At 45.5% G+C, this 23,532-nt stretch overlaps 1 protein-coding gene across 4 annotated transcripts in view; it reads right to left on the bottom strand.

The window, feature by feature from the left end:
• The window catches only part of Atg5 (autophagy related 5), a 90,992-nt gene that overhangs the window by 38,003 nt on the left and 29,457 nt on the right, over positions 1-23,532 (bottom strand). For 3 of the 4 annotated variants that reach the window (NM_001399021.1, NM_001399020.1, NM_001399019.1), the window contains 2 exons: positions 21,645-21,807; positions 1,018-1,112 (listed from right to left, as the gene is read on the bottom strand). In NM_001399021.1, the coding sequence (NP_001385950.1) occupies positions 1,018-1,112; positions 21,645-21,807 (258 nt within the window). The remainder of the gene's footprint in view (positions 1-1,017; positions 1,113-21,644; positions 21,808-23,532) is intronic. The other variant, NM_001014250.2, reaches the window with a different exon arrangement.

The raw sequence follows: 23,532 nt of genomic DNA, 5'->3' as shown, positions 1-23,532 counted from the left end.
TGCTGTTTTATGTAGGGAATACACATCAGGTAAACCAAACATTTCTCCCACTATTCGCACCCACATAATCCCCAGCACTGAGTAGGCTATGGGAGGAGAGTTACGAGTCCAAGGCGAGCTGGGCTGCTGTGGGAGGCCCTGTCTTAAAACCTAATAAAAAAGGCCCTGGGGCTTGGGATGCGGTTCAGCGGATAGAATATTTGCCTAACACGAACAAAGCACTGGGTTGCCAGTGTAGGGGTTGCCAGTGTAGGGGTTGCCAGTGTAGGGGTTGCCAGTGTAGGGGTTGCCAGTGTAGGGGTTGCCAGTGTAGGGGTTGCCAGTGTAGGGGTTGCCAGTGTAGGGGTTGCCAGTGTAGGGGTTGCCAGTGTAGGGGTTGCCAGTGTAGGGGTTGCCAGTGTAGGGGTTGCCAGTGTAGGGGTTGCCAGTGTAGGGGTTGCCAGTGTAGGGGTTGCCAGTGTAGGGGTTGCCAGTGTAGGGGTTGCCAGTGTAGGGGTTGCCAGTGTAGGGGTTGCCAGTGTAGGGGTTGCCAGTGTAGGGGTTGCCAGTGTAGGGGTTGCCAGTGTAGGGGTTGCCAGTGTAGGGGTTGCCAGTGTAGGGGTTGCCAGTGTAGACCCAGACATCCCCGGATACAGTCACAGTGTAGACCCAGACACCCAAGGGTACAGTCACAGTACTTGAGAGGCAGAGGTGTATGTTCAAGGCCAGCCTTCACTAGGTAAGTTCCAGGCCAGTCTGTGCAACTTGAGACTCTCAGCAAACGTGTTATCTTGGGGGTTACAAGTAAACTGTAGCTGTAGCTGGATCAGCAAGTACACTGGATATAACCAGTAGCAACTATGAGTCAGACATTGCAACACAACCTCCAATTCCACTACCAGCAAAAGACAGATCTGAGAAACCTGGGTGCAAGCCCAGGTGCCAGGCGGTTCCTGTACACACAGAAGGGCTTTAGACACAGTGCTTCAAGATGACATCCAAAGCGTTTAAAAACATTTTCAATTTGTTACTTCCTACCTGATATATTCTAAAAGGGATATAACGAAATCCATTTTCTTCTGGAGGGTATTCCATGAGTTTCCGGTTGATGGTCCAAAACTGGTCAAATCTGTCTGAAATGATATAAACTCTGTTATTAAGAATGAACATCATAACAGATTAGCTCATAAAAGACATAAAACTCTTAACCATTCAGAAGGTTCTGAAAAGCATTAAAACAGTGTTTACAATTTTTTTCTTAATGTTAATATGAAATTAATATTTCTTTCACATCTTTTTTTCTCCCAAGATAAAGCCTCAACAGGTATGTGACTACTTCTGTGACTAAGGCAAAGGCCAGCAGTAGAGACAGATTGACACAGATCTAACTTCTGCTGCTAATCTATATAAGAACAAATGTGCAAAATTTAATATTAGTCAGCACTTATACAGAGAAACAACGGTGTATTAGAACTTAAAGAAAGGTGGAACAGAGTGCTGGGGCAAAGTCTGTATAGAAGTTGCCTTGAAAGCACAAGAACCTGAGGTCAGTCTCCTAGAACCTGAGGTCAGTCTCCTAGAACCTATGCAAAAACGCCAGGCATGGTGGTGCCCGCTGTAATCCCAGCCTTGGAGAGGAGGAGACATTGAATCCCAGGCCAGGCTCTTGGCACGACTGGCACTCTAAAGGCAATGAAGGACTTTGTCTGAAGGTAAGGCAGCGGTGTTCCCGAGGCTGTTGGGAGTGCCCTTCAGTTTCCGTGTGCACTCCAACAGGGGATCAGGCTATGGAGGAGGGTGGATGTAATCCCCTGACTGAACTGGCTTGCCTAACATGCAACTCACAGCACACGGGGAAGGGAGGGTGGGGAACAAACACAGACTGTGCGTGTGTGAAATGTTAACTGCAGTTCAATTTCATACTGATTACACGTTAAAGCTTGTTTCAGGCTGAATTAGAACATTACTAAGTTATAGTTTGTAGGCCATAGACCACAGAGTCTAGCTCTTTCCTAAGTACACTCAAAGGCCATTTTTTGCAAATGCCACCATACAGTATGTGGTCTTTTACATGTGCTTTGTGCACATGTATGTGCATACATATGTACAGTATGTTTTCAAAGTTTGTTCTTGTAATATGTCGTCTTAAAAGTTTCAGTTATTTTTATGAGCCGATGAGCACTCAGTGGTTCAGAGTTACAAAACTGTGTTAACTTACAAACATTAGCGTCATGTCTACTTTTGACTTTCATAAATCATATTACTAAGAACATCAGTGCACACATTTTGTATGAATTCTGTATGAATAGGTTTTCAATTCTCCTGGTGGACTTGAGTGAAATCACACACCTGTGACCCCAGCACTTGGGAGACAAAGGCACGAGGATTATTACTACAGGCTGTGGCTACCTTGACCCACATAGCAAGACCCAGGCCAGCCAGAACACCAAGATTCTGGCTTAAGATGCACAAAGCCAATCTTCATTAACATAGATGTACATGGATTCCAACGGAGGGAGAGGGAGAGAAAATCAACCACAAAACAGACTTCCTCTCAACCAGGGCAGATTTAAGGCTGCAGGAGAGACTGGGTAACTGTCTGGAGCCATTACTGGTTGTGTGCCTAGAGATTAGTGGACGGAAGCCAGGGAAACTGCTACACACTACAGCACACAGGATGACAGCTCTGCCAAGCAACTGTGCTGACACAAAATGCTGATGGAAGGAAAACAGTCACAGGGCACTGAGGGGTGATGAGCAAACGAAGAGAAAGGAGCCCCAACCACCCTCCCTTCCAGTCCACCCTTCAGCGGATGTACTTCAACATGGCTGAGTCTTTACCATGCCAACCGCTTAACAGATTTCTCAGCAAAGCTGCTGAGACTGCAAAAGGCTCTTCTGCAATTCCCAATGGCTGCACTAGGGTACGGACAGTGATGGAGATGTCACTTCTGCCACATACCCGGCTGCCCGACCTTCTCAGGAACACAGGAGTCAGCACACAAAGCTTCCTGTTAACCAGCTACATCACCCTGGCTCCTTGTGGGTTCCAGATCCACTCTGCTGGGTAAAGGGGTGAGCTTCTCTAACTCGGGGTGTTAACTACACTCCCAACTGAGGCTGAGCCATTAGTCCACTGTGTGGTCTCTACCAGGTCCTGAGCAGGGGCTGAGAAGACTTGGTGAGTAAAGACACTTGTCACCACGACTGACACCCTGACTTCCATCCTGGGACTCACTGAGGAGAAAATCAGACTCCTCCAGGTTGTCCTCTACCTTCCAACACACACACGCACGCACGCACGCACGCACGCACGCACGCACACACACGTGCGCGCACACACACACACACGCGCACACACACGCACACGCACACAAATTAAATGTAATAAAAACTAAACCCACAAAGAATCTGTATTAGTTACTTTTAAACATTCTTGTAAAATATGTATTTTCTAGCCAGTGCTAAAATTGACCGAGAACAGACTTTTTAAATTAATTAATTTTTTGAGGCAAGGCTTCCAGTCTGTATTCTAGGCTGTCCCGGCAATCAGTGGTAGACCAGCTGGCCCTTAACCTACACTAACACTCCAGGTTCTGCCTCCCAGTGCTAGGATTACAGATAGGTGCCACCGCACTCAGGGAGAGCAATCTGGATAGTTATTAAAAGGCACGAATAAAAGTCAAAGGACGGCAGCCTAAGAGAAGGTGTAACCTGGTGCCTTTGTAATGATGGTCCTTACAGACACCCGGCAAAGATTAAAAGAGACCTAAAAACAAAACCAACACAAAGCAAAAACCCCAGAAGAGCTTATGGAGAACACTATCCATCTGTGAGCCCTGCATGGTGCCTCCCGCCTATGACTCTAGACAGTGGACACCTGAGGTGTGTGGTGTTCGACAAGGGTTCTCACACCTAAACGCTGAAGCCAAAGACGGGCATGGGCATCCTGCTCTCACCCTCGCCACCTTAGTCTTAGGACGGGATCTCTCACTGAACCTGGAGCTCCTTCAGAGATGGTAAACCTAGCCAGCCTGTGCACCGCTCTCCACCCCGACCTGGGGTTGCAGGCATCCAGTTGTTAATGTGGGCTCTCAGGATTCAAACCCCAGTCCTGGCGCTCACCCAGCAGTGCTCTTACCACTGAGCCATCTCCCCAGGCCGAAGCCTGGTGTCTCTACGACTGTCCTTCAATTTCTTCTACAAAGCACAGATGGTAAGAGCACATTCTCAGGACAGTACTGAGAAGAAAAATAAACAGACACCAAGTGCTACACCATGTTTCCCACCCGCTTCAGAAGAGCGGCAAGTGTTCTTCAACACTGGGTCATCATCCAAGGCTAAGCTCTAATGCTTACATCACTGCCCACACACTACCTACAGCTGCACAGGACATCTTCAGAGCGCTCCTAAGAGGCACCCAAATAACTGCATTTTTAGGAAGGCAATTATTGAATTCTTAGTAAGAAGTATTTATTTCAAATTTCCTGGGAAACTGAGGATTTAAATGTCAAAACTTCCATCCCAGGCTGATAAGATACGTCGTTGTCCTATGCTCACATTAAAACACTTAACGAACAGTCTTCACCCAGCACCACATCTTCCTATGACCTCAGACACCCTTCAGGTTCCCTGAGCAGGCTGGAGGGTTGACTCCATTGTAAAAAGTGCACACCACCCTTCCACTCAGACAACCTGAGTCCACTCCCCCCACTCACTCCGAATGCTAGGCCTAGGGATCGAACACCCTGCTCTGGCCTCTACAGGCACTGGCACTCTCACGCACATACGCACACGAGTGCCCACGGGCACGCACATAATCTGACAAATAAACCAGCCAAGGCCACGGTGGTGCGCACTTTAACCCAGCTTTTAGGAGGTAGAAATGAGAGCCTGGTGAGTCTGAGGCCAGCCTGGTCCACATGGAGCGCCAGGCCCAGGACTTCGAATGCGAGCCTGTGTACTGAGTAGTTCCTTTTCTGCTGCAGTGGCTACAGAAAGGACTTAGAGAAGGGAGTCGTCGTCTCTCTGATGGGCAAGATCTCATTCTGAGGAGGCATGACAGAACAGCACGGGCAGTGAGGAGCTCACATCCTCAAAGGCAAGCAGAAGGAAGCAGAGAGAGAACGGGAAGTTGGGTGAGGCTACGTGACCTTAAGGTCTGTCCCCCAAAACATGCTTCTTCCAACAGGGCTGACCTACCTAACCATCGCTAAACAGAGCCGCCAACTGGGAACTAGTGTCAAAGACCAAGCATTTGGAAGACAATTCATTAAAACCATCATCCTTGTCCCCAAACTCAGTACTTATTTAACCTACTGCTCAGTTGATGGGGTTTCTGAGGCAGGATTTCTCTGGAGCCCTGAATGTCCTGAAACTCACTGTGTAGACCAGGCTGGCCTCAGACTCACTGTGTAGACCAGGCTGGCCTCAGACTCAGAGATGCGCCTGCCTCTTCCTCCCGAGGGCTGGTTAAGGGCATGTGCCCGCATGCCTGGCTGGTTTACTTCTTTTTAAGTATATGTTTATGTAGATATGTGTGTAAGTATTGGGATTAAAGGAAATTGGCTACCATGGCCAGCCTAAATATATATATAAATAAATAAATAAATAAATACATAAATAAATAATAAAAATTTAAAAAAGGAAAAAAGGTTCCTAAAAAGACTTACCAAGTCTGATTATCTAAATGTGTTACGAGATCAGAATCTCGTAACCTGATCCTCCATGTGTTGGGAAAGTGTTCTTCCTCTTAGTCTCAAGGACTGGGTCACTTCCTGAGACTCAGAGGTCCAGAAACAAACTGAACAACGAATCAAACACATTTCCCTTCACTCAGGAGGCAGCTTAAGGAAAGACAAAATCAGAAATCTAAGTTTTATACGGTCTAAAGATAAAGATATCTCATATCTAACTTTTTGAAATTGTTTTTATTTAATTTTATGTGTATGGGAGTTTTGCCTACACGTATAGCTGAACACCACATGCGCGTCTGGCATCTGCAGAGGCCAGAAGAGTGTAGGGCCCCCTAGAGGAGAAATATCTGTGAGCTACCAAATGGTGCTGGGAATCAAGCCCTTGTTCTCTGGAAGAGTAACCAGTATTCCTAAGCTCTGAGTCACCGCTACAGCTCTGGTCGCTAAAGTCTTTCCAATGTTTCTAAGAAATCTTCTCTTTATCTAATACAAATTCTTTATGTTAAGTAAGCGGATGTCAGTTAGGACAAACTGATGATTGCCTGTTGACAAGTGTTTGTGACCAAAGACACACTCACTAGTGGTCACTGAGGCTGTAGATGAGCTGTAATCCTTAGGTTTTACCTCCTCACTGGGATCACCTAGGAAGCATCTAAAAGCGCCAGTGTGGGGGACATTCCCTAGATCAATTACCGTGCCTGACTTACTGGCACCAGCACTTTTCCAAAGTTCTCCAGATGACTCTAATATGTAGCCAGAGTTAATAACCTCCAGATGTAATGGAGTAAGCCTTCATTTTGGAATCAGAAGCCATCTAGGCTAGAGTTCCTGGTTCCACCTCTTCAGTAGTTAAGCTCATTTCCTCATTTGCACAGTTGATAACATTTACTTAATCTTCCTAGGAATCACAAGATAATGCATGTAAGAGTATCCAGGTCTAAGACATTACATAATTTTATTAATTATAGTAACATCTAGGAAAATTCCCTTCTACAGGTACTTCATTTAATATGTCCGTAGTGACAGCATGAAAATACCCCTTTAAAAGATGTTCCTAAGAATACCCTTGGCAGGGAATAGAGAGGCAAAGACTAAAACAGAGACTGAAGGAACACCCATTCAGAGCCTGCCCCACAGGTGGCCCATACATATACAGCCACCCAATTAGACAAGATGGATGAAGCAAAGCAGTGCAGACCGACAGGAGCCGGATGTAGATTGCTCCTGAGAGACACAGCCAGAATACAGCAAATACAGAGGCGAATGCCAGCAGCAAACCACTGAACTGAGAATAGGACCCCCGTTGAAGGAATCAGAGAAAGAACTGGAAGAGCTTGAAGGGGCTCGAGACCCCATATGTACAACAATGCCAAGCAACCAGAGCTTCCAGGGACTAAGCCACTACCTAAAGACTATACATGGACTGACCCTGGACTCTGACCTCATAGGTAGCAATGAATATCCTAGTAAGAGCACCAGTGGAAGGGGAAGCCCTGGATCCTGCTAAGACTGAACCCCCAGTGAACTAGACTATGAGGGGAGGGTGGCAATGGGGGGAGGATGGGGAGGGGAACACCCATAAGGAAGGGGAGGGGGAGGGGGATGTTTGCCCGGAAACCGGGAAAGGGAATAACACTCGGAATATAAGAAATACTCAAGTTAATAAAAAAAAAAAAAAAAAAAAAAAAAAAAAAGAAAAGAAAAAAGGAAGGATCCTACCATGACACTTTGAGACAAAGAACCTTTAAAAATGCCATTTGACTTCCTTTTCTCTTGGCCATCTACTAATGGGCATGCAGCCTACCCTTAGTAGTAGTTTGTTTTAGAGTCCCTTGGAGGACTAAAGTTTCATTTGCAAGTGGGTATCAGTTGGAGATTGATTCTAGGTTAGGAATGGGGACATGTTTCCATTTCTTCTTTCAGCTCTAGGACCCCAATGGATACACATCCATGCAGGTGAACGCGCCGTGCATGCTGCCTCAGTCTCTGTAGGTTTGAGTGTGCGTGGATCCTATTGGTTTAGAGGGCTTTGTTATCTTGGTGTCCTCTATCTCCTCTATATCTTACAATCGTTCCACCTCGGTCTGTGTTTTCTTTATTTCCATTATTAAGGACCTCAGTTATCTCAAGAAGGTTTCTCTTCTCTTTAAATGTGGGAAGAGAGCAGCCGTGAGTTAGCTCCCTCCCTCTTAGCTAAGGAGTGTCGTGTGAGTTAGTTCATTTCAGCTAAGAGGTGTTCCAGATTGTTGAATCCTCAGCTTTAAAACCAAGTCACATGTCCCAGATGAAGGCAGTTTCTCTGTTTCAAGGGCAGATTTTACCTACTAGCCTCTCAGGCTTTCTCTGCCTCGGGGACATTAAGCATGCATGTTGGGAACTGTCACCCATTAGAGAAAGCGTGGCTGGCATGGGACCAGCAGAGAATATGCTGGAAGTCTATGTCTTGGAATTATGGAGAATTCTGTTCAAGTCTAGTCTCGGGACTGTTGACTCAAGAGTGATAAAAACCAGCAAGGACACACTTTCTGGCAGAGGACAGAGTCCATGTGCAAGTCTTCACTTGAACGATTTTGTTCATGTTTTACTTGATTTGATGTTTGTGAGTTTTCTTTTCTTTTGTAATTTATAACTCTCCCTTTTTAAGTGCTATAGACCATATATTTTGAAAAACAGGTTTTGATCACATACAGAGTTCCATGCTCTCTAGTATGCAGGTTTTTTTAAAAGCATCACATTGTACTTGCAATTCTGGTATTAACAGTTTTGTTTTCCTTTAATAGAAGAAAGTGAGAGAAAAGAGAAAGAAGGTAGAGCAATTCAAAATTTAAAAAAATTAAGTTAGAGAGAGAGATAGACTCATGGCAGGTATGAAATCTAGGAGACATTAATAAAACCATACAGTCGGGCTGGGGATTTAACTCAGTGGTAGAGCGCTTACCTAGGAAGCGCAAGGCCCTGGGTTCGGTCCCCAGCTCCGAAAAAAAAAAGAACCAAAAAAAAAAAAAAAACCCATACAGTCTTGAGCTGGAGGTAGCTCCCAGATTTTAACCCAGAATGCCTTTGTAAGATCACCTAACCTATGCAATTGAATGCATAACAGTCAGAAATAGGCCTTAGATTTGACCAACAATCTTTTAGCTTTAGTAAGCCACTTTATCACACTGTCTATGCAAATCACTTATTGTGAAATACAGAGTACAGATTCTTTATGATTTATTTTCCTTCCCAAAGTATTCAGTGTTTTGGAACAAAACCTTTAGAATGAAGGCCTCGATATACATTTCTTGATAAGAAATCTTCATTTACTGAGGACTTGTATTGGAGCTAAGAGTTATGATAGACTCTTTATATTCTTATATTATTCACTGAATGTATCATACTGGGGGAGATAAATAACCTAGTCCTATTAATTAGATTATAAATGTGTACTTTTCTAGTCTAATATATTTGACATGAGAATCCAATCTGCAACTTATAAGAGCATTAAATATGGAATTTTTTCTTGTTCTACTGCTTGGGAGCAAAAAATAAAAAGTATAGCTAATGTAAAAAAAAAAAAGATGTTCCTAATTTACAGACAGTTCACAATCTTATATTCACTAACACGAAAGAATGGAAACAGTAGACAAAATAGTAGGGCTCGACAACTCTCAATGTGAGTGTGGACAGTGGAGTTGCTCAACTATTCTGCATCTCTTAAGCACAATAGGCTTTCTCCTTCACCTCACACATAACCGAAGAAACCAACACAAAATTAGCCATTTCTAAAGTGTCTTAACAGACCTTTTATTTGCACTACTAGTGGTTGGCAGCTCAGGTCTTCTCTGCCTACCCACGTCCCATTCCCTCCAATGGCAGAGAAGGCTAAGACAAGTGGTCCAGAACTAAAAACGCACACAGATGTTCTGCTAGTGCAGACAGAATCAAAGAGAAGCCCAAAAAGCACCAGCGTGGGAAATCGGATGGCGGCAGGACAGACGCATGTCAGGTGGCACGGGCCACAGCTTCCTACTGTCCAGCATCCTCTGGCTTCCACAGGCACCTGCATGTGGACGCGTGAAGACGCAGCCCCTCTTTGGTTCTGCTCCTCACTGAGGCGGGCGATTATGGCTTATTACTATATGTGAGATACATACAAACAGGCACATGCTCACACGTGTGAGGTACATACAAACAGGCACATGCTCACACGTGTGCACACACACACGCTCCCTCTCTCAAACACTTATTCAGTAATTGTGTTTTAAATTATTTCAAATTGTATTAAATTAAATTGTATTTTAAATTATTATGTGTAAAGCTGTTTTATTTTACACGTGTAACATGTAAAATAAACATGCAGCTTGTGCATGCCTGGTGTCAACACAGGTCAGAGGAGGGCAACAACCCCTGGACTGGAGCTACAGATGACTGTGAGCTGCCTTGTGGGTGCTGGGAACTGGACCTAAGTGCTCTAAACCTCGGAGACATCGCTACAGTCCTTTACTCAGCAAATTTTAGTAATAATATACATGAAACATCTTAAAAGAAAGGAAATTTTAGTAAGAATTTCTAAGGATCCTAATGGTAAAATGAAGTTTATAAAATTTGAGGCAAACCTATTATTTCCCGTATTATTCACTTACAACTCAAATATCTGAACCTCATGGAATATTCTCTTGAGCACAGCACAGGAAAATAAACAGAGCTAAAGACCGTGATGGTGCTCATTCTGAGATCCTTGCCTTTGACCCATCCCTCTCTCTTGTCTCTTCTCTTCCCAATTGCTGCATTTCACCTCTCCTTTGTTCTGCTCCTTACTGAAGGCCGTCAATTACTGCTTATCATTCACAAAGTACAATGAGATTTTCAGGCACTTAACACTTTACATCAAACCACCCTTAAGAGCGTGAGAAGTGAATGCATTCGACATCAGTAAACACAAAGCATCCATGGAATCCTGCAACGCCTTCACGGTTTGAATATGATAATGGACTGAAATCTAGAATTACACCTGCAGAAATGTACTTCAGTTTAACACATGGTGGGATCTTTTCATACTCTAAAGATGACAAAGGCATGAGCTAGGTGGGCCCAAGACCCCCCCTTGAACCCAGAGGACCATGTGGAAATTTGGAACTCTATGGGGGAAGATGTCATCAGGACTCACCGAGGTTTGACACAGACACGACAGAAAGAATTAAGAACGAGTGGTCCAGTAGGCTCAAACGGTTCTCAATTTGGACAAAGCATGGAGAGCGCAATCTCTCAAATTATTATGTACTTAATTAGCAGTAGGAGCTGCAGGAAAAATGTAAAGTACACAGAACAAGTACATGATGCTTCTCATTTGCTGAAGCACCTCAAACTCACAAATCTATCCGCTCTCCTGCAACTGGACATTTGCCATTTCCAGCATCCAGAAAGCTGGCGATTACTTGAGTACTGGTTAATTACTGTCACAGTTTTACTATACATAAATACGATTTGTACATAAAAAGATTTGTGAATTCTCTATGGCTCTAAAGGAATAAAGGAGAAGTCATACAATGAGATACGAGAAACTAGTGTTTATTCCTCCAGTTTAAGGAACATTTTTAAATATGCAGAATCTGACCTAGAGAGTTCACTGTCACCACAGGAACTAATGCAGACTTAACTTACAGAGGTGGAGAGACAGTAAGAATGAAGGCTTGGATGGGAAACGGGCCTGAACTCATGAAATTCTCAGTACAGACAAAGTTAGTTTAAAGCCTCATGCGACAGCCTAGAGATAGAGGACACATTAAGTAGCATTCACTACTGACTGCTGAACAAAAGTGTCACCTGACCACGTAGATCCCACAGAGATAAACGTGGATGGGGCAGAGGCTAGTAAATGACACTCAAGTATCTGAGAGGAAAGTTTGTTTCCCAGTGTGCAGTACTGGGAAGCTGGACACAGAGGACAAGCATTGATTCCTTGCATTCACATGGCCGCTAACAAGCATCTGTAAGCCAGTCCTACAGAGTGAATTCCAGAGCTGCATAGTCGAGGCCACGCCACAAGCACATATATTTCATTCACCTTCTTAAACACGCAGTAGGATAGGGACATGGCTCACTTGCTGGGAGAGCCTGGACGTCCCGTACTCAGATCCTCAGAACCCATCAAAGGCAGTAGCACAGGAACATGTGATCCACTGACCAACGGGGAGATGGGAGGTTGAGACAGGAGAATGGCAGAAGCTATTGGTCAGCTAGACTGGTGGACATTTAGCCGGCCTGGTGGTCACAGCAGTGAATAAGAAAGACTTGGTCTCAGACAAAGCCGAGTGTGAAGCACTCAGGCTGTGCTGTGACCCTTACACGTGATCCAAGGCAGGGAGTGAACACGGTGAGGAAGGATGCGAGAGCGCACAAGCACGCGTGCGCGTGCACACACACAGGCAGACACTTTTTTTTTTATCCTTTTGCCTATGTAGTTGCCTAGCATGTCCAGGGTTTAGTCACTAGTACCACCAAAACCAAAACCAAAACCAAAAAAACGTAAGTAGGATTGATCTTAATACAATTTGTCACTTAATGGTGATTTGAGCAAATATAAAATCATATCCCAAACTAAACATGATTAAGTTTACAGCCAGGTTATAAGACTTTCTAAGAGTGCGTTAAAGGCCTGTTTATGCGCCACATTCCTCTGGTTTAAAGAGAACATGGAGCCCACTGTTTTGGCCTTTAATTACGGACTTAGGAAAATAGTGCAGGGGGAGCAGAAGCACCAGGCAAAGCCAGGTAACTTCTCTGGACCCCATCTCAGAAAGTAAAACACTAAATTACGATTTGAAAGAATACACCTCCAAGAGTGAGCCAAACAGATCACTGTGACAACTGCACGGACAGATCCAGGGCTGGGCTATGGGGTAGGTGAGGAGCTTTATATGGATGGCCCAAACTTCGTAGAGCCGGCATGACAGCGGTGGCAGCCCAAAGAAAGGCTCAAGTGCAGAGAGGGAGGGAATGGCTCTGTGACATCCAGTGCTTCTGCTGCTCTACGGGAAAGTATTCATTTCTGCCCTCTTAAAGAGAGTCATTTCAATACACACATGTTAAACAATGTATGTCTATGTATTTAGACGGTTCAAGCCTATCAGCCCAGAGCTTAGGAGGCAGGAATATCACCCAAAGTTCAGGGTTAGCGGGGCTACACAGTAAGTTATAGGCCAATCTAGGGTCTGTTTGGAGGCAGTAAAACCCCGTGTCATGTGGAAGGAATGAGGGGCAGGGGAAGGGAGGAGAGGGGAGACAAAGGGACAAAACCACACCACAAAATAAAACCGTGTTCAGATTTCCTTTCCGCATAATGGATCAATCAATATATTTCTAAGAAAACGCTCATGAACCTTCTCAAATATAGTAAAATGAAAGACACCAATCTTAGAACTTAAGAACATTTTAAAAATATTTTAAGCTGACTAAATTTAAGATAAAGGACTAGCAAGTATGAAATTAAATTTCAAAGGGATTATGACAAAAATTAAACTTTTATATGCCTAGAAAACTAACCCTTGGGCTGGAGAGGTTAAGAACTGACTGCTCTTCTAGAGGTCCTGAGTTCAATTCCCAGCAACCACATGGTGGCTCACAACAATGGCACCTGATGCCCTCTTCTGGTGTGTTTGAAGACAGTGATTGTACACATATACATAAAATAAATAAATCTTTACAATCCAAATATTGCTTGTATTTATTTACTTAAATTTCATGAGCAATCATTTTTCAGAAGTCCAACAAACTATCTTTCCATTAAAGCACAAATGCATTTGATTATGAAATTCATATCACCCTTTCTGCATGTGTGCATGTTCATGTGCATGTAGACCCGTACGTAAGTACATTTGCAGAGGCCAGGAGCCCACTGCACACTGGGTGACTTCTCAATCAGTCTCTGTTTTATTTACTGAGGCAGGGTCTCTCAAAGTACCCAGAACCCTCTACTTTGGTCAAGGTAGCCAGCTTTTCCAGATGACCACTGCTCCTCCTCCTTCCTCCTGGGTGCTGAGATTACAGGCAGGCCACCAATCCCCGCCCCTAGAATTTACAAAGATGCTGAGGATATCAGCTGAGCGATCTCCCCAGTTTCCCACCACTACAGAAAAGAAAACGGAACGACTGAGTTAACACACACACACACACACACACACACACACACACACACACACACACCATTACTTATAAATGAACAAACGAACGAACGAATGAATGAATGAAGCAAGCAGGCATGCATATACAGAGTGCTAGACATGGTGGCATAAACCTTCAATTGGAGAACTTGGGAGGCAGAGAGGTAGGTGGGTCTCTGTGAGTTTGAGGCCAGCCTAATCTACAGAGTTTCAGGCCAGTCAGAGCTAAATAAATCTTTTTGAGACCCTGCCTCAAAATTTAATTAACTTCAAAATTAATTTAAAAATTTAAAATCATATATAGAGAATAAACCGCTTGTTTATTCTGTAATGAAACCTAAGTGAATGTTCTAGGAGGCTAAAACCCTAAATGACTTTCGCACTATGCTGTAGATTCTTTAGTGATACATATAGGCTAAACTTATTCACTGGTCTGCAACCAGAAACTATGACAGCAAAAGATAATTATGAAACAGGCAGTGCTTGTAAAACTGAACAGTGTATGAATTCAGAAGCTGCCGCACTATATCCCAGTCCACCGCACGCTCTACCCACTGTCACATGTGTGTGAACACACTGCTTCCACATAGCTGCCTCCTCGCACGGCTCAAACTCCCAGCCGTAAACGTGAGCTCTCCCGTCTCCCTCAGCTTTGCCGCACACACAGTATCTACGATCGCTCAGTCTGGCATTTCACAGTTCAGTGCACAGAATGTCATTGGGATCCAAAGTGTTTCCTCAATACACTCAATCTGATAATCCTACCTTCTGTCAATCCTATCTTTACAGTGCCCCTCAACTACAGCGGCCTTTCTGTCCTCTGCTGCCCACCACATTCCCCTCTGCCCCCACCCCCCTTTCCATTTCTCTCCCGCAGCCAGGTGCCACTCCAGCACTCCCGGGGTGAAGTCCCTCCTCCACAGCTCTCCCCATCACCCTTAAACCTTCACATTTTAGCCTTGGCCTACAAGTACCTATGTAATAGGTTCTTCCCATGCCTCCAAACTCACTTACCTGTCTTCTCCTCCTGGACACTACATCCAAGACATAACCGTCTTCTGTCAGTTTCTGGAACGTGCCTGCTGAGAACTAAATCATCATGCCCTACACCACAGTTGCGTTCCAAAGCCTTTATGGTAGTGTATTAAGTGGCGAGAAGGTTGGAGATGATGATGTCTGGTGACGAGCCTTTCCCAGTGGGATTAGTGTCTTATAAATGAGACCCTAGGGTGCTTTCACCCTGTGAGGATCAAGGAAGAGAGCTACCAACAGGAATCCCTCCCCTGCGCAGACGCCGAACCTGCAGGCATCTTGATTTTATTCTACCTTGTCTGCAGAGATGGATAAAGTCAGCATTTACTGTTTTGGGCCTATGGTACTTTTGCTGTAGAATGTGAAGAAGCTACGACCCAAGCCAAGCTTTCTTGAAACACAGCTCTGTGATGCAGCTGGCTGCTCTTCTCGCCCCTCAGAGTTCACCTGATCTTGACAAAAGTCTCCCATCCCCAGTCACCTTAACGCAAGAACACAAGTCTATAGCACTTTCCGAGTGCTGTGTGTGTGTGTGTGTGTGTGTGTGTGTGAGAGAGAGAGAGACAGAGAGAGAGAGAGAGACAGAGAGAGAGAGAGACAGAGAGAGAGAGAGACAGAGAGAGAGAGAGAGAGACAGAGAGAGAGAGAGAGCACACTCCAGCCTGTCTTTGGACATGAGGACACAGCAGCAAGGTAGGGTTTTGAAGCAGGACAAGCCCCTTACTAGACAGGAATCTGCTAGAGCTTTGATCCTGGACTGTCTGTGACCCGGGCAGTTCCAACACAGTAATAAGGTGTTTATAAGTTTAAAAGGTGTTAAACGTGAATGCCTCAGCAATCAAGAAAAGGATAAGGGCACACTAACAGAGAAGGGTTTGTAAATCCAGCACCAATCCCTCCCTGCCCTTGGGATTATGTTCTGTCAAAGGACCTATAATACTGCAATCCCAGTGTCCTTCCCCTGACATCCCTTGTCCCCATCTGCCTATGACACTCTCACTCCAGATGATATATGAGAATCTCCTGAACGCTTCAGGCTTCACTTAATGCCCGACGTCGGCTAAGGTGTGTGGGTCACCTACATGTGTGTCTGCATATACGACCTATGCCTCATGACTGACTGCATCATCCACTGGGCTCTGAACGTCTCCACAGCATTCTGCATGTTTTGCTCCCTGGGTATTTCCAGCTCCTAAAGCACAACCACACAATATGCAGTCAATAACTATTTGTTAGAATAATTAGCATTCAGTAATGTCCATAAAAGAGGAAGCCTGTCAGAGCAGAGTGGCATGCAGGCCCAAACCAAGGAGAGCTGGCAAAAAGAAACACAGCGAGCAAAACGAACTGTGCAAACAACACTTGGCAGTGAATGAAGGAACACAGGCAAGAAGACTGTGAAGACACAGCCACAGAAATGAAAAGGAGACAATTCTTTTACAGGAAGAAGACGTCAAACGAAAACAGTGCTCCCTGGGTCAGAGATGCTAGGATTCTGCAGTGGATACGAGGTTTAGACTCATGTATCCTCACGAGCAAGAGTTTCATTAGAAAAGGCAACAGGTAAAAAAATAAATAAATAAAAATCAAGACTAATGAGGGCTGGTAAGAAAGCTCAAGGGTGAAGTCACAAGGTAAGCCTGACACTGGAGCTCAACCCCTGGATCCCATGTTAGAAGGAAAGCAGCAGCTCCCCAGTGCTGTCCTTAGACCCTCGCACGCACACTGCACAGCTCCCCAGTGCTGTCCTTAGACCCCTGCCTGCACACTGTGGCATTACCCAGTGCTGTCCTTAGATGCCCCCGCATGCACACTGCACAGTTCCCCAGTGCTGTCCTTAGACCCCCGCCTGCACACTGCGGCACCTGCACTACCCAGCATGTACATATTCATGTGCACACACAACACAATGATTAAAAAACACCAAAAGAGAAGAGCTGGAGAGATGGCTCAGTCATTAGGAGTGGATTCTACTGCTCTTCCAGAGGATCCAAGTTCAGTTCCCAGCACCCACACAGGGTGGCTCACAGCTGCTGTAACTGCAGTCCCAGGGGACCTGGCACCTCTGGAGTAAGCTAAGAGTAACAGCATCCACGTGTGCACATACACTCACGCAAACACACTCGCAGACACTTTATCAAAGTAAAAAGTGCACTCGTTAAGACAAAAGACCCATTAAAAAGTGAAAGTGGAGAGGTGGCTGAGCGATAAAGGACTGCTCGCCGCTCTGCTGGAGGATCAGAGTTCAATTTCCAGTACTCACAGATGCTGATAATCTCAGTGCCAGGCCATCGGACAGGAACCCTCTCTGGACTCTGGAGGCACCCTCACTCAGGGGCACATTCCCACTCACCCAAACACCAAGAGCAAACGGAATCTTTTTTTTCCATTTTCTTTTTTTTCGGAGCTGAAGACCGAACCCAGGGCCTTGCGCTTCCTAGGCAAGTGCTCTACCACTGAGCTAAATCCCCAACCCCGAGTAAACGGAATCTTAAAGTGGCAAAAACAAACAAAACCCATGGACTGGAATGGTAGCTCCGTGCTTAGCCTGTGCTTGCTGCTCTTCCAAGGTCATGGGCTCCTTGGTTCCCAGCAGGCCGTCAGGCTGCATCTACCATCTGTAATTCTAGCTCCACAGGATCTGCCATCTCTGGCCTCCAAGAGCACCGGGCATGTGGCACACCCACGTGCCGACACATACACCTTCACCAGTCAGAAACAGGTATTAAAACACATGTAAGGAACTTACACGTCGGATTATAAGGCCGGCGATGTTAGACGTTTTGAATTAATGACCAGTGGGGAGGTGACGGGGGAGCTAAGCTAAGCAAATGCTTTGACTGAGAACTGGGTTCATTTTATTACCCGGCAGGCCTGCCAATCTCCCGGCAAACACACTTAGAGAGTAGAGGTGATCACTAGAAAACTGCTCAACAGTTCCTCTGATGCCTAGAACTGAACCTTTACAATACTAATTCCATTACAGCCCTCTTGCTGATTTCACATCTCATTCTTTTAAAAATGCCTTCCTTTGTTTCATCCAGGTAGTCCTGAAAACCACTGAGGAAAAAACAAACATCAACAACCCAGACCCTAGAACCCTGTCTCTGCGTTTGTAAGGGCTCCAGAGAGAAAGTGGTCAGACCTGCTCGCAGGCAGAAGCTGGAGCTGCAGAAGAGAGATGCACAGTGCAGACCAATAAAAGCAGCAGGAAGAAAGCGTACAGCATCAGCCTCAAGCACACGAGCCTCCGCAACGGCACTTGTCACGCATAATTCCCAGTTCCTCTTAAAACCAGTTGTGTGTAAAAAATGGCAAACAGGGCCGCGTGTTCGCACATGCATGCAATCGCAACGTTCAAGAGACTCAGGCACGAGGATCCTAAGTTGAAGTCAGAATATACTCCAAAAAGGAACAACAGTATCGGGGTGATCGTGTGTGTGTGTGTGTGTGTGTGTGTGTGTGTGTGTGTTAAATAGCACACTGTAAGTTAGTTTAAAAGCCTAACAACATTTTATAAGCAATGGAAACTTTAAGTGTATTTGACAGCCAAATCTTACTTTCAAGTGTATGGGACTTTGAGTCTTTTTTTTTTTTTTTTTAAAGTGTTGACTCATTCTGGGCATGGTAACATGGTAATGCACGCCCACAATCCCATCCCTTGGAAGCTGAGGCAGAGGGACTAACCTTTTGTCTAGCCTGAACTATTTGAAACTTTGTCTCAGAAAACCAAATAGAAAAAGAAGTAGGTATACAGGCAAAGACTGGCTCCAGCCCAGCCTGGGATTATTCCTGTGATCTTTGAGCATTTCCTCAAATCTCCCCAACAGTGTGGCACTGAGCAGGAATCCTCTGCACGCACTGGCGACTGTCACATACATAAAATTGCTGTTTTCTTTTCTGTTTGTGACCATTAACTGTTTCAGAGAGGTGGCACATTCTCGTATCTGAAATGAAAGGACATAAAAAACTGAAAGGCACACTATGCCTTAAATGAGTTTTCTTGGTTTCATAAGCTTTTCTTATTTCTCCTTCAGAGAGCTTCGAAATTAAAATTAGCATTTGAAAGTATTCAAAGATCATCGTTGAAACTTCTGCTTAGCTTTGCTCTTCTCCAGGTGCAGCTCTGAGTGGAACAAGTGGACCACCTGCTTTGTCTGAATTTGGACAAATTTACAACTGCATTGACAAAAAGGTGACAACAGCCCTATGACCTCACGAATAACCAGGACCTTGTCACCAAAAAAAGAGTCCTTAAATATAAAAATCCATTGCCATTAATAATTTAAGAATATCATACTACTTATAAAACACGTTAACAGTACTTCCTGGTCATGCGAGAAAGAGATTAAAATAGTAGATGAAGACATACAGTTTTTACTCTGTAAGTTAACGAGACGTTTTGAGGATAAAAATGTAAGATCCACAGCAAGCCCTTGAGTACTGTGCAGTGCAATATAGAAAACACAGCAGTACAGAGAACAATGCGTACACAGGGCAGTGCCCGGCACATGCAGTGCAGGACCCCACCCTGCTGCCTGGAGCTCCAGGACCGACTCTGTCCCCAGGGGCTGGAGAACCACAGCTTCCGGTGCAATGTCAGTACAAGTTAGATACAGTTGTTACATACAGACAGATGGCTCCATACAAAAGGAACTGTATAGACACAAGAAGTTCAACAGCCAGAAAAGGAGAGACAGTTTTCCAGATAGAAAGACAGTGAAGCATCGTCTTCACAAACATTCCATAGTTGACATCAGCGACATAGTCCACCATTTATGTCTGTCTATCTCTACATACTGTGGCATGGAGGGACAGGATAATCACAGCAGCTAGGGCTGAGCTCTGGCTGTCAGGCTTGTTGGCAAGTGCCTTTACCCTGATGCTCTATCTCATAACGTTATTCAAGAATGAGGACCTCGGTTCTGTTCCTGGCACTCACATATAAAAGCCAGGCAGAGTAATGTGGGCCTGCAACTCCACTGCCAAGGACAGAAAAACAGGCAGGTCCCAGGGCTTGCTGGCCACGCAGTGTCTAAGATGGAGAGCTCTAAATTCAGTGAGGCCCTGTCTGAGCAAGTGAGGTGAAAAGTAATAGAGAAAGATAGTCAAAGTCAATCCCTGGCTCTGCAGAAGCATGTGCAAGTAATTGTCCCCCAACACTCCGCACTCACACATTTCTCTGTAAAGCACAGCAAAATTATGTGAAACCATCTTTGCCATACCTATCTGAACCAAATATCTGTTCTAATCAGGCCAAACCTTCTCTACTTGTAGTGCTTATTTCCTGCGTTCTCTCTGAGCACCAATAGTCTTACTTGCTCTGGGCCTGGTCTGCTATCCCCATGATGATGTTAATGAATTCTCCCTTCTCCCGCATGAGGGAGGGAGGGAGGCTCCTCCTGCAGTCATGTCAACCGTCCTCACTGTCTGCTGGTCAGGGCACACCAGGGCTGCGCTTGCAGTGCCCTGCCTTCCCTCTCATCCCCCACAAATGTGAAGTGGACTCAAGCAACCAGAAGTGCACGAGGAAGCTGCAGCACCGCGTGCCCTGCAGCACCTCCTGCCCTGCAGCACCTCCTGCCCTGCAGCACCGTGTGCCCTGCTGTCCTGCTGTGAATGACGAATGCACAGAGATCAACCGACAGACACTCACACGGAATGTGTCACCCATCATGAGCACATCTGTCATCACATGATGTCGTCCACACTAAAGTGCTAGCAACAGAGGCTGGAGAAATGGTTTGGTGGTTAAAAGCTCTTCCGGAGGACCCAAGCCCATCCACAACTCCGTCTCCAGCAGCTCACAATGGCTGGCAGCTTCAGTTCCAGGGATGTGACACCTTCCTTTGGCCTATACAAGCATGCACTTATAGCATGTGCATGGATGCACGTATATAGAATGTGTGTATACACACACATACACACACACGTAGCAACAAAATTGCATTTTATCTAATTATTTATGGTTAATATGCCATAGTAGCTAAAACCATCCGTCCTGGATCCAGGTAGAGTGAGGTCTCTAAAACCACCCTGTAAGCACCACAGGACAACCAATGTAAGCAAACGTAGGAGGCTGCGGATCTCCCAGACAGGAGTGCAGACGACCTCACATCCCAACCGGAGTATTCTTCCCTCTCTCTACTTGCCCCACTGGCTCTCTCTCTCTCCCCTGTTTCCTTCCCCTCTCTTTTCCTCTCTGAATCCCCCTCCTCTCGTGCACCACAGACGGGCTTTGAACTGCTGTGCAGCTGATGACCTTGTCTCCACCTCCTGAGTACATGAACCACCATGCTGGCTTATGCAATACTGAGAATCAAGCCAAGGCTTCTCTAGCCACCAAGCTGTTGCCTTAGGAGGAGCAGACTCTAGATCACAGCATGGCAAGGGAGAGGCCAGGCTCAAAGCAAACCTACTACTGGGAAGAGGAGGAGGCGGAGGCTGGAGCCCTGGTTTGAGCAGAGACTCTCAGGATGCATCCAGTTTCTGAGTATGATCCAAGAGAGGCCTGTCTGAGGAGTGAGGACCACACTCTTTCTTCAGAAGCTAACAAAAAGCTTTACGCTGCCTCAAGTCCTTAGCTGGGTGAGCAGCCTGTGAGAGAGTCAGGAGTGGAGCGACACAGGCAAGCCGACACGGAAGAGATGGGCTTGCAGATTTGAGATGGAGTCGCTACTGTGCAGGTCTGGGCCTGGAGGCCAGAGCTGATTCATCCGGCTGAGGCCTGAGTGCTCACAGGGCTGTGGCTGGAACTGTCTTACACAGACGCAGGCGTCGGGCGCTGCGTACTTACCATTCTGCAGTCCCATCCAGAGCTGCTTGTGGTCTTTTCTCTGCATTTCGTTGATCACCTGACTTTTGTGCTTTAAAGCGTCAGCTTCCTTCACACATGACATAAAGTGAGCCTCAACTGCATCCTTGCACGGACAGTGCAGAAGGTCCTTTTCTGGAAAACTCTGTCAAAGGGAAACACACACAAAACAAGTGTGCAGACCGAAATTAGCTTCTCTGGAGAACTGTATTTCACTACTCACCACTGTTCACGGCACGTCTCATTTCATTATCATCATAGTTACAAATACCTTAAAACTTAACTTAATAAGTATTGCCTACTTGACACAATCTGTACCGTTCCCAATAATCCTCATTGGTGAGGTTATCTTTTGTACGTTCCCAAGCATATCATGACGCCTGTAACCGACACAGCATGTCATGACGCCTGTAACCGACACAGCATATCATGACGCCTGTAACCGACACAGCATATCATGACGCCTGTAACCGACACAGCATGTCATGACGCCTGTAACCGGCACAGCATGTCATGACGCCTGTAACCGACACAGCAAACACAAATGCGAGGCCTTTGGAACCAGAGCTATGTACAAGCTGCTGAGATGCCTCTGTACCCACCTTCAAACGAAGGCCCAAGTCAATCTAGGGAGGCTTGGAACTAACTCCTCAGTGAGAGGGACTCGGGGAGCGGGAGTACAAAACAGCCGAGCTACTTACACAGCCAGCGCAGCTGAATGAAATACCGCACAGCGTGTCAGAAGCCTGGCCACAGCCTCCCTGCCTCGCTCCCACCAGGAAGCGTCTCTTTCACACCGGCCCAAGGGAGAGGAAAGAGCCCGGTGAAATCACTAACAGATCCTGATTCACTACATTTCTATCCTCCCTGTGGGCACATGTGTACACATGCTTCTCTCCTGATCCAAGCACTGCTCACACATGGACTGTAGTGCATGTTTCTCTCATACATCTTCCAAACTGAGACACGGCCAACTAAGTCTAACTTCACTCTTACGGGATACTCAGGAAGACGCCCTTAGAAAGCAGTTCATCTGAGGTGTGGATGTCTTTTCATTACTTTGCCACATCCGCTCCTATCACCTCCTAAGGACCAAAGCCAGGACTCTTGTGTTCTCCACCAAGCTAAATTCCTAGACCCTCCTTCTAGAGATTATAATTGCGTAAATTAAAATATTCAGTGTATCTAGATGGGTTATAAATAACTGAACAGCATTAAATCCAAGCACCACTTACAAGTAAGTGAGGAAATTCAGTCTATTGGCAATACCACGAGATTAAGAGCACTTTGTTAAAACAGCTAAGCAATCCACTTTCCTGTCCTATGTAAAGAACCAAATACCTTATTAAACATGAGCTCTCACTATTGGATAACCAGTGCCTCTAGTAGAAGATACAGCTTTTGGAATTAAAAATATAAAGACACAGTTTATAAGTTTAATAATCCTAAAAAAAAAAAAAAAGAAGCTTCCCAAGTTACTTTGGTGTACGTAAAAGGGTTGAGAGGGAAGGGCGTTTTCCCCAAGTATTTCTTCTCATGTACTATTTTTCAAGAAGAAAGAATATATTGGGAAAAGCAATTCCATGCCTTTTATACCTCCAGATTCAGGTGGCAGTGGCAAGAGGGATGCAAATGCGAGGCCAGCGTGGGTTACGCAAACTTATAAACCCACTTACTTCTGTGCCCCCCCCCAAGCTGACACGTTAATGTCGGACACGCTGACACATGCCTGTAATTTCAACATTTGAGGACCATGAATTCAAAGTTTTGCAGTTTGGGGGCCAACCAAGGTTACAAACCCTGTCTTAAAATACAAAAGAAAAGAGAAAGAGAAACAGGTAAACAAGCCAATGCTAATTAATTGTACCAG

This window comes from Rattus norvegicus, chromosome 20 (assembly GCF_036323735.1).
Source record: "Rattus norvegicus strain BN/NHsdMcwi chromosome 20, GRCr8, whole genome shotgun sequence".
In the NCBI taxonomy this organism is placed as follows: Eukaryota; Metazoa; Chordata; class Mammalia; order Rodentia; family Muridae; genus Rattus; species Rattus norvegicus.
Note: the sequence above shows the minus strand (reverse complement) of the source record. Positions and strands in the feature narration are given on the sequence as shown.